At 43.7% G+C, this 12,341-nt stretch overlaps 1 protein-coding gene across 1 annotated transcript; it reads right to left on the reverse strand.

Annotated features, from left to right (window-relative positions):
• Positions 1-86: 86 nt before the first annotated feature.
• Positions 87-6,224, reverse strand: CUNH12orf76 (chromosome unknown C12orf76 homolog; the record flags this gene model as incomplete). The annotated part of the gene is made up of 2 exons (XM_077774964.1): positions 87-1,348; positions 6,101-6,224. Coding segments are annotated over 2 exons (210 nt in total), but the record flags the coding sequence as incomplete, so codon positions are not given.
• Positions 6,225-12,341: the final 6,117 nt, after the last annotated feature.

Raw genomic sequence — 12,341 nt, forward strand, 5'->3', positions numbered from 1 at the left:
TCGGTGCTTCCCTGAGTAGATCAGAATCAAACACCCACCAGCATTTTAGACGCTTAGGAAATCATTACTAGGAGGAAAACAGCATGTGAGATTTTTTTCTTTAATTTTAATTGACGCTTTGCTCAAAAGCACAGAACAGTGAACATTTCATGGCTCAATGTCAGGGTTACAAACAAAATCCTTAAGTCAAACAGTTACAGTATCCCACGTTAGCTATTTCACATTTAGTGCGGATCATTAAAAAACATCAGTGCTGTGACTGAACGGAAGTACAAGATAAGCATTTCAATTTAATAACAAAAAAATTAAACTTAGCACCCTTAAAATAAATACTGACAACCACTTTGTGAGTACACAAGTATTTCAGGAGGAAAAAAAATCCAGTTCAGCAGTGCAAAACAGCAGCGTTTCCGAGGTTAAAATTAAATTTGTGCAAATACACCCGCCCGCCACTCTGCCTCCTACAATGAACACACGCTTGTTGGTTAAGAACCTCCTCACCCAGGGCTAAAGACTTCCTGCCGAGTTTCTTTTAGGTTCCAAATCTGAAAAGCTGCCACCGCCTAGAAGGACTTAAGTGCAGCCCAAGGGAGATCCATGTGTGGGGTGGGATGGAGCTCTTGTTTAGGGAGGCCAACCAGCAACCTTCCCAGCCCGACTCCAAGCCTCCCAGCCGAAGGGTGCGTGAGGTCATGGGCCTACGTGATGTGACCCTGACCTGAACGGGGGCATGTGTGTGCAGAGCCGGATGCCGCATGAGGAGCCGACGTTCCCCACAGCTGACACGGCTTTGCAACCAGAGCATTCTAGGCCAGCTCAGTATTATTAAAAACATATGTGATTCTTAACCCTACTGTGACCAAATGGCTCTTAAGGAGGGAATGTCTACACATTAAGTCTACTTCTCATGAATATTTTCAAACATTCAGTCCTTTCCCGTGTGGTTTTTACACTGTTCACATAGTCACTGTTCCCCATCTTCACACGGACACCTGGAGCTTCAGGTCTTCCTTGTGACAAGCGTGAGTGCAGCCAGATACAAAAACAAACACTGAGCAGCAGACCCAATTATTTGCATTACAGTGTTAGGAAAAAAAATAACTGCCAGTTGTTTTTTCTATATCATTTCACATTTACCCACTGTCCAGACCGAAGGTCATCTCCAAGCAGGAAGGTTCTGATTCCCACTTCTCCAATGACCCACGTGCAACACAATTTGCTCTTTTCCCAAATACTCGTGGAAGAACTGGTTTGCTCGGCTGTCACCGACGCCGAATGGGTTTATAGACGCAAAACGCCAGCAGGATCACGGTCACCAGCAGGATGCTGAAAATGGTTCCCATCAACACTGCAAAAGGAAAACAGGTTACCTCCTAACGGCCGCTCCAGGTTCTGTGGCTCATCCGTTCGCTGACGATTTATCAAATGCCACTCAGTGCCACTCAGTGCCAGGCACTGCGCCAGGGGTGTGGGAACAGCCACCAACAGATTCTCTCTTGGGATGTTTCGGCACATGGGGGGCAGAAACTGTAAATAAGAGCATCTCACGTAGCCTGAAGGAATGTGATAGTGATGGGGAGGCTGGGTAACAGCAGGGAGGGAAGGAGGGAGAGCACCTGAGAAGGTGACCTGATGAAGGAAGGAGGCGGCCATGCAAAGACCTGCAGGGAGAGCACTGCGGCCCCGAGGGCCAGCAAAGGAAGGCCCTGCGGGCCAGACAACCCCAGAAAGCCAATGAGCAGAAGAAGGCAAGCATGGCCGAGGAGGGAGGAAAACAAGCAGGAAACGAAGCGAGAGGAAGGCTGGAGTCAGTTCATGCAGCGCTTTGTGGACCACGAAGGCAACGGGATCTGCGGTGACTTGGAGGACCGCACACAAAGAATGACATGATCTGATTCAGTTGGGAAAATAGATCCCTCTGGCCGCTGTACGGAGAACCATCTGAGTACAGCGCACAAGAACAGAAGCAGAAAGCCCAACCACATTTTTAATTAAAAAATTTTCTAATGTTTTTTTATTTTTGAGAGAGAGAGACAGAGAGTGCGCGCATGCGCATGAGCGCAAGCAGGAGAGGGGCAGAGAGGGAGGGAGACACAGAACCTGAAGCAGGCTCCAGGCTCTGAGCTCAAACTCACGAACCATGAGATCATGACCTGAGACAAAGTCCGTCACTTAACTGACTGAGCCACCCAGGTGCTCCTCACTTTTTTTAAATGTTTATTTATTTTTGAGAGAGAGAGAGATGGCAAGGGNGAAGCAGGCTCAGTGCTGACAGCCGAGAGCCCAATGTGGGGCTCGAACTCATAAACCATGAGATCATGACCTGAGCTGAAGTTGACGCTTAACCGACTGAGCCACCCAGGTGCCCCCCAACCACATTAAAGCCATTCATAAAAACTGGGGGATTGAAAAAAAAGAGTGAAGCATTTCAATCTAGATGAGTCTTGACAATGCCTTCTGAGCCAAGAAGGAATGAACTAACTTCACAAGCCTATTACATTCTGGAGAATAAATTTCACATCTAAAACCTCCAAGAGTTCAGGTGAGAAATGGCGCCTCCAACTCACCACTTGGGTTGAGCATCGGTGCAGTACTAGACATAAGAACGGGCTTTAACATAACCCAGGGCACCTGGGTGGCTCAGTTGGTTAAGTGTCCAATTCTTGGTTTCAGCTCAGGTCTCAATCTCATGGTTTGTGGGATCGAGCCCTGGGTCAGGCTCTGTGGTGACAGTGCAAAGCCTGCTTGGGATTCTCTCTCTCTCCCTCTCTCTCTCTGCCCCTCCGTCATGCTCTTGCTCTCTCTCTAAATAAAGAAAAATTAAAAAAAAAAAAAAAGAACATAACCAGCAACCCAAGGAAGGGAAAGGCAATCCCATCAGACTACCTTAGAGCTCTTTGGAGAGTTCAGAATGTCACCTTCACCGAGCAAACATACATTTGTTTTTAAGTACGTGGGCCCATGCCAGGCTCCAGTTGGGAGCCTGACCGTGGTTGTTCTCCAGTGTGGCTACTGAAAAACAAGATTTGACCACAGTTTTATTTAAATAAAATATTTATTTTGTGACCCCTACAAAAATGCCCCCGCACTGGACCCAGTTATTATTTAAAAACTGTGTGTATGTGTGTATGTGTGTGTGTGTATGTGTGTGCAAGGGGAAGAAAAGACACAGGTGACAAAGACAACCTACAACTTATACAAGCTTAACGTCATATCTCCAAAACAAGCCTTGTTTCCTAAATACCTGCCCTTATTTTCAAAGTCTTGACTTCCATGAATTTCTAAGATTCTGACTGCAACTGAACCCAAGGTTGCCTTATCCTATTTAAGCCATTTTCTTGCATTTTACATGTTGGAAGCGCTCTGGGAAAAAACCGGAAGTGGAGACTAGGATCTCAAAAACGGTTTTAAAATTATGAACTGTTAGTTACATGATATCCATTTGGACGGCGATCCATTTGGGGCCTGACAAATTCTCTTCTTCATCTCTTTACGTCTCTCACACTTTACATGTGGTATTAGCCACTTGAATGGCAGGCTGAGGCAGAATCTAGGGCTATTGAGGTCCGTTCTTATGGTCTACTTCCCATTGGTGAGCTTCATTTCCTACATCTATCAAATGTGGCAAATAAAACCCACCCCACCAGAGTTCTTGAAACCTAACTATGGTAGCCTATGAAAAGCACCCAACGACAGTGTGAACGTATAACATGCACATGGTAAATGAAAACCGTTATTATGCCTCAAACAGGCAACACAGCACAGTGGTCAAGAATTTGGGTTTGGGGTCAGACTCGGTTCCCAGATGGGAATCCCAATGTAGATCATGGACAGGCTGTGTGATCTTACAGAAGTTACACAATCTCTCTGTGTCTGTTTCCTCCTCTGAAAAGATGGGAGACGAAAATTCCCACTGCACAGGACTGTTTAGGGGAGTGTTTCTCAGACCATCTGTGGTAAAGGACTAGTTTTGTTAACTTTTAGCCTGTTCCAGTCCATTACTATGTGCATGATTAATTAGCAGCTCCCTTGACCTGCAAAGCATTACAACTCAGGGACACCAGGTCTCTACTTGCTTGGATGCTGCAACAACGTCAACTTTTTAAATCCCTTAAAACTTAATTTCCATAGTCCTCTCTTTGCAGATAAGTAGTCTGCAGACCACTCTCTGAACAGTACTGTTCTACAGAAGTGCTTCTCAACCAGGGGAGTTTTGCCCTCGTTGCCATCTGGTAATGTCCACAGATATTCTCATTATTCTCATTGGGAGCCGGGTGTGCTCTAGCAGCTAGCATCTAGTGGGCAGAGGCTGGGGATGCCATTCAACATCTTTTTTTTCTAATGTTGTTTTTTAATTTTTAATATTTTTAAGTTTATTTATTTTGAGAGTGAACGAGAGAGCAAGTGTGCAAGTGGGGGAGGGGCCGAGAGAGAGGAGGGGAGAGAGAGAATCCCAGGCAGGCTCCACCCTGTCAGCAGAGATCCCAGACGCCGGGCTTGAACTCATGAACCATGAGATCNATCTGGTCCCAACATGTCTGTAGTACCAAGATGGAGAAACTCTTTCCTAAAGGATTAAGCCACAGAGCAGAGCACATGGAAATCACTCGGCAGAGTGCTAGGTACACAGTAAGTGGTTCAATAGGAGTTCATGTGGAGTCAAGATAATCCAAAAATGATTCATTGTGGCATCAGATGCATCAATGAGGTATGTTGGAAAAGGAAGACTTTGAAGAAGTCGGCCACGCTTTAAGCTCCAGGACCCCTTTCAAAGCCAGACACACCATGAGTATGTAAGTATGTATGTATGTATGTATGTGTGTGTACACGTGTCTTTTAGAGCTCCTCCCAAAAGGTAGGTTTCAAGCTCCACAAAACCTAGGTTCTAGTACGGGTTTCTCCTGCTCTCTGATCTCTGAAGGCAGTATGCCTATGAAATCTTTAGTAAGTAGAAATGGTGCGAAGTGAAAAAGCAATTACCATTAATTTACACGGAATCATTTCTGAACTTCCCAGTCCCCAAAAATAACATGTCTTAAGGCTTTTCTGATACCTCAAGACACATCTCAAAGCTCTAACGGCTTGATGCTAAAATGCGGGGCGTAGTTCCAGGGAGGGAGTTTGGTGGTGCCACTTTCGTTGCTCAGAGGTGTGTATTGCAGAAAACCTGCCGAATGCTATTTTCTTCTTCTCTTTCTTAAAAAAATTTTTTAAATATTTTTATTTCTAGGAGAGAGAGAGAGACAGCGTGAGCAGGGGAGGGTCAGAGAGAGAGGGAGATACAGGCTCTGAAATAGGCTCCAGGCTCTGAGCTGGCAGTCAGCACAGAACCCGACGCGGGGCTCGAACCCACGAACCGCGAGATCATGACCTAAGCGAAAGTCGGACGCTTAACCGACTAAGCCACCCAGGCGCCCCTCTTTCTTAAAAATTTGAAAACATTTATTCATTTTTTTTTGAGAGAGAGACACAGTGTGAGGGGGGGAGTGGGGGATCAGAGAGAGAGGGAGACACAGAATCCGAAGCAGCTCCAGTCTCTGAGCTGTCAGCAAAGAGCCCGACGCAAGGCTCGAAACCGCGAACCTTAAGATCATGACCTGAGCCGAAGTCCACCGCTTAACCGACTGCGCCACCGAGGCGCCCCACGCTATTTTCACTTTTTGCTTTTTTTTTTTTTTTTTCCATAAAAGGGAAAAATCCTCTTCGGATTTCTTTAGGTTAGCGGAAAACATACTAATTTGGGTCTTTTCCTAAGAGTGAAGGGGCATAACGAGAACGTTAGAAATGCAGGGGATATCACTACTGGCTTCCAATACCGCTACCCTAGCTGTGTAAACGTGGGCAGTTAACTTCATCTCTTTGAGTTTCACTTTGGTCCGTAAAACAGGGCTGCAATCCTCCTTATCTTCCTCATTAAGCCACCCTTGTTGCCTAGCCTGGGCCTGCGCAGCCAGAGAAGTGGGGGCCCGACTTCCAGGCCATTCACGCAACCAGCACACAAGGAGAGCGTACTGGATACGCGGCCAGGCGCCGAGCCTTTCCAGAGGGCTGCACCTGCACACCCGCCCTCCCTCTTCCCCGCCGGCCCTCTGCCGCTCACCCAGGTTCTGCCCACGCAGCACGGCGTACGGCCGGCTCCGCTCCGGCGGCTCCACGGGGCTCGGGGCCTCCGCCTGCCCCGNACTTCCGCCGCCAGCCTCGCCTCCGTCCCCGCCCGCGCGCCTCCTTCCGCCGCTGCTCCCTCCCCACCCGGCGCGCGTCGTTGCCAGGGTAACCATACATCCAGGGCGAAGCGTCGCTCTGTCGTAAGGGGTTCCTATGGGATTAGCATAACTGCTTGGCGAACATTTCCGCCCGGGGCCAATTTTCAGAGGGATCACCGGTGCGTCTGGGGCAATTCCACCTCGATCACCGTTCCGCTATGACCAACGTTCCCCTTTTTGTGCGCTCCACGCGGGCCTCTTTCCATTGAGGTCTCCTGGGTCCGTTGTGGGTCTATCGAAGGTTTTTTTGTTTTTGGTTGTTGTTGTTGTTGTTGTTGTTTTAACGAATCTGTGCATTTTCTTTTTCGATCTTCGTTACAGGTCCAAGAAATAGACACTGTATTGTCATCTGACGAATGCCACCTTCTCAAGAAGTCCTTACCTGGACATGCTTTTCTAAAATTGCAACTCTCCCACTCCCTCAACATACATACACTCCCTTACCTTGTTCCCTGTCTCACCCCCATCCCTCTTAACTCATCACCACTTATCTTATACATTCAGTGTACATTTTATTATTTTCTGAGTATCTGCTATCCCTCCTGGGATGTCAGGTCCCTGAAAGCAGCGGTTTCATTCTTGCTCGCCGCTCTGTCCCAGAGCCTCGAATAGTAACATGGTACCTTCAGTGAATGCTTGATGAATAAATGGGGACACAGAGCTTAGTTAAGTGTTTGGCTTTGTAGGTGGGGTGGCTTTACCACTGCAGGCACTGCCTGGCCTCATTTTTAAGGCTTGATTTGTAGTGGGGGTTACACTGTTTACCTTACAATGGATGTGGGCTGCAAAGAGATGGAAAAGCATTCTGCTAACTCTCTTTGGTCCTATCCTGTGAAAATTAATAAAGAGAGACCTTGTTAAAATGGACTCCGCGTGCTAGAAGGGAGAGGCACACCACTCAATGTTACTTATAGGAAGAACTGTCAATTACAGACCCAACAGAAGAATCCTCAAGGGGAAAGACTCATCAATTCCTGGCCCCAGCAAGAAAAGATGTACATTGCATCTCCCACAAGAAATTGACTACCCTTTGCAACCCAGACAATGAGAAACTGGCACCAACCTAAATTCTTGCTTTTCTCCAATGGACTTTCCTTCAAAATAACTCCCTCCCAACTTTGTTCCTCTTGGCCATGAAATAAGTTCCTCTTCTTTGTTTGTTGGACTTGTCTATGGTCTTGCCATAGCTTGCATGTCCTGAATTGCAATTCTCTGTTAATCCCAAATAAACTCATTTTTGCTGGTAAAATATCTGATTATTTTATCCTTAAGCTTAACAGTCCAAATTCAGGAGATCCCAAAGGGGAGTGTCTTCATTTACTTAAAAAAAACAAACAAACAAACAATAATAGGTGCCTCTCACTCGCCTGACCTCATGTAATTTTCACATTAGTTAGAAAGGCAGATATTCACCAATCATACAGAGGTTTTATAATTCAAAATTGTGATAGATACCATAAGAAGAAATAATAACAAAAATAAATTTGAGTTTAGGCATCAGCAAGGTGTATTGCCATTAAGGTGGTAGATTTCCTTTGTAGATATCTGCTCTGGGAACTACTGGAATATAGGGCATGCAACAAATCTCTGCCTGAAAGAAGGAAGGAAAAAGCTTCTCTTTAGGCAAGATCAGGGACCTGACTCATTTTTTATGAAAGGTCAATTAGCCCATCCTAATATCCATGGGTTCCTGATGTCTTTAAAAGTAGAAAGAGGTGGTACAGCATAGTGACAACGCTTCCAATTCCAGTCTTGTTTCCCACTAGATCATCTCTCTGGATCTCAGCGCTTGAGATATAGGGATGAGATAAAAAGAGAGTTCGCTTCTGAGTTGCTAGAAGATTGAATGAGATAATACATGCAACTGACATCATACATTTTAAGTGATTGAGATGTTGACTGTTACTATTCTCGAAAATATGTCTTGGAAAAGTAGGTTTAAAATGGACCCTGGGGGGCCTGGGTGGCTCATTCGGTGAAGCATCTGACTCCTGGTTTCAGCTCAGGTCATGATCTCATGGTTCGAGAGACACAGAAACTGACAGCACGGAGCCTGCTTGGGATTCTCTCTCTCTCTCTCTCTCTCCCTTCCCCACCCATACTTTATCTCTCTCTCTCAAAATAAATAAACTTAAAAAATTATTTTTAAAAATTAAATGGACCCTAAAAATCATTGTAGTCTAACAGTTTGTGGGTTATTGGAATGCCTCGCTTGGTCTTCTTTCTTTGGCTGCCTATGGTTTAACCATTTCAATTTAAACTTACACTCCCTTCAAAAAAAGGAATGAGAAAAACAAAAAATTGTTTACTGAGAACGTATTGTGTGTAATTATGCCCCGGGCAATTTGACTTCCTTTTTGTTCCCTTTGCCTGTACTGCTTTTCCCTGAGATGTGCATGGCCGGCAACTGCCCACCATTGAGACCTCTGCCCAAATGTTCATTCCTCAGAGTGCCCTTTCTGGAGCCCCCAACACAGCCTCCACACTCACTCTTCTTCAAGCCTGTCTTCTCTTCTGTATAGTTGTCATTGCTATCCTTTTTAATGATTATTTATTTATTTTTGAGAGAGAGAGAAAGAGAGACAGAGTGCACAGGGTGAGGGGCAGAGAGAGAGGGAGACACAGAATCCGAAGCAGACTCCTGGCTCTGAGTTGTCAGCACAGAGCTTGACACAGGGCTTGAACTTAGGAACCAGAGGTCGTGACCTGAGCCAAAGTCCGTCGCTTAACCGACGAGCCACCCAGGAGGCCCAGTTGTCATCACTCTCTTAAGTGATTTTCTTCTTTCATTTATTCCCATCGCTGCCTGTCTTCCCCCTAAACCATGAACTCCATGAAGGCAGGGCAACGTCTAGTCCGTTCACCAGTCTGCCTTTGGTGCCTGGAACAGTCCCTTGAACAGAAAAGTTTTCTCCAAAGGTTTATTGACTGGATGTGGAGCAATAATGTTGAGTAAGCAAAAAGGTGAGGAGAGGAGAAAAAACAATAAAAATACTGAAAATAGCCTGTTTTCTCCACTTAGTTACATCACATATATTTGTACAGGACTGAAACAGCCGACCATTTGCAATTAAATATAATAATTTCTACCTCCAAATTGACCTTTTGATGCTCGGCTCATTGTACTTTATACTCTGGTGATTTGTGAACATCTAACTGGACTGTAAACTTCCTCCATCAGGGCTGTAGGACATTCAGTTAAATTTTAATTTCACATAAACAATGAATATCATTTAGTAAAAGCACATCCCTAATATTGCATGGGCTGTCGTATTTGTGGTTTACCTGCAACTTGAACATTACTGGGACTCCTGTATTTTTATTTACTAAATCTGACAACTCTACATTCAGAGCATAACCTGAAACTCATTCATTTTTATACCTTTCCTTCCCAAGTTCCTAACCTGGTGGGTGCTTTGCATGCAGTAGGCACTTAGTAAATGGATGTGTAATAAATATTGCATGATCATAGACCATAGAATTAATCTGTGATATCCAAGTCCCTATGTTTCTAGTAATACATTTCCATTTATAGATTTTTCCCCATAGAAACATAAACAATAGCGGGGCGCCTGGGTGGCTTAGTCGGTTAAGCATCCGACTTTCGCTTAGGTCATGATCTCGCGGTTCGTGGGTTCGAGCCCCGCGTCGGGCTCNAGTTGCCAATAATCAATCAGCTAATTAATTAGTATTGTGATTAAAGATACACAATATCTGTCATTTTTACCATTCATAGATGTATAATTCAGTGGCATTAAATACATTAATAATGTTGTATAACCATCACCACTATGTATATACCAAACCTGTTCGTCAACCTCCATTAAAACTCTCTACCCATTAGACAATAACTCTCCCTTCTCCCCTCCCCAGTCACTGGTAACCTCTCTTCTGTTATCAGTAACAGAATTACCTCTACTGTTTTTAAATTCCAGATAACCTCTACTTTCCTTTCCTATGAATTTAGCCATACTGGGTACCTCATGTAAGTGGAATCATCTAATATTTGTCCTTTTGTGTCTGGCTTATTTCACTAAGCATAATGTTCTCAAGGTCCATTCAAATGATCACATATTTCAAAATTTCATTCCTTTTTGTGGCTGAATAATATTCTATTATATATATTTCTTTTAAAAAATTTTTAATGTTTTATTTATTTCTGAGAGAGAGANTACCCAGGCACCCCTATATTTCTTTTTTAAAGTTTTCTTTATTTAAGCAGTCTCTACACCCACCATGGTACTCAGACTCAGGACACCGAGATCAAGAGTCATGTGCTGTTCTGACTGAGCCAGCCAGGCGCCGCCCCTCCAATATATATATTTCTTTTTTCTTTCTTTCTTTCTTTCTTTCTTTCTTTCTTTCTTTCTTTCTTTCTTTCTTTCTTTCTTTCTTTCATCTATCTGTCTATCTTTTGTGTATCCATTCATTCATTATTGGACACTTGGGTTGTTTCCACCTTTTGGCTATTGTGAATAATACTGCTATGAACATTATTATACAAATGTATGTTTGAGTCCCTGCTTTCCATTTGTATATATCTCTCCTAGGTATATGTGATTGCTAGATCAAATGATTAGTTCTATATTTAGCTTTTTGAGAAACTGCCAAACTGCTTTCTATAAGAGCTGCATCATTTTACATCCCCCCCAGAAATGCAGGAGGGTTCCAATTTCTCCATATTATTGCCAACACTTGCTATTTTCTGTTTTTTTATATTATATAAAAAATTATATCCACCCTAGTAGGTCTAAAGTGGTAGATCATTGTGGTTTTGATTTGCATTGAGAGGCACCGGTTTGTTAAAAATTTACATTTATTTTGAAATTCCAGTGTAATTAACATAGAGTGTTGTATTAGTTTCAGTGTATAATATAACAATTCAACAATTCTATACTCAGTGCTCATTGTGGTAAGTGTACTCCTTTTTAAAAAATTTTTAATGTTTATTTTTATTTTTAAGAAAGAGAGATTGACACAATGAGAGCAGCAGGGGGCAGAGAGAGAGGGAGACAGAATCTGAAGCAGGCTCCAGGTTCTGAGCTATCAGCACAGAGCCTGATGTGGGGCTCAAACCCACAAACGGTGAGTTCATGACCTGAGCTGAAGTCAGACACCCAACTGACTGAGCCACCCAGGTGCCCCAGTAAGTGTACTCTTAATACCCTTCATCTGTTTCACCCATCACTTCACCCACCTCCCCTCTGGTGCCTACCAGTTTGTTCCCTATATTTAAGAGTCTGGTGTTTTGCTTGTCTCTTCTTTTCTTTGTTCATTTGTTTTGTTTCTTAAGTGCCACATATAAGTGAACCCATATGGTAGTTGTCTTTCTCTGACTGGCTTATTTCACTTAGCATTATAATCTTTAGATCCATCCATGTTGCAAATGGCAAGATTTCATTCTTTTTTATGGCCAAGTAATTTTCCATTATTTATGTATATATAGGTACTATATGTATCTATAGATACTATGTGTATATATTGTGTATACAAATAGATACAAATATATTTATGTATATATAGATACTGTGTGTGTGTGTCTGTGTGTGTGTGTGTCTGTGTGTGTATCACGTCTTTGTCCATTCATCAATCAGTGGACATTTGGGCTGCTTCCATAGCTTGGTTACTGTAAATAACACTGCAATAAACATAGGGGTGCATGTATCTAATTCAAAAAGAAATATGTACCCCTATGTTTATTGCAGCATTATTTACAATAGCCAGGATATGGGAGGTGCCAGTTTTAACTTAGGAAAGGGGTGTTTTGTGACTGTGGTTTAGGAAAATACTTTGATGGCCTTTATGGTTATAAAAGGCAAAGCCCAGAGCATAGTCTGGAATGGAGAATTGAAGACAAAAGAAACTAAATTGCTTGAGTAGTAAAATCATCTTAGTTTCTGATTTTCACCTGACACCCAAAATATACATGGTGGAGGCCTTGAGATGAGAGCATGATACAAGTGGGAGAATGGCTGGGCTGGGAAGAAGCCAACTCTAGCCTTCTGGCATCAGAAAGCTCACAAAGACGGACAGTTGGTGCTATCTGGTATTTGGGTGTTTCCTGTGATGGGCTCCAAA

This window comes from Crocuta crocuta, unplaced genomic scaffold, assembly GCF_008692635.1.
Source record: "Crocuta crocuta isolate KB4526 unplaced genomic scaffold, BGI_CrCroc_1.0 scaffold313, whole genome shotgun sequence".
Lineage (NCBI taxonomy): Eukaryota > Metazoa > Chordata > Mammalia > Carnivora > Hyaenidae > Crocuta > Crocuta crocuta.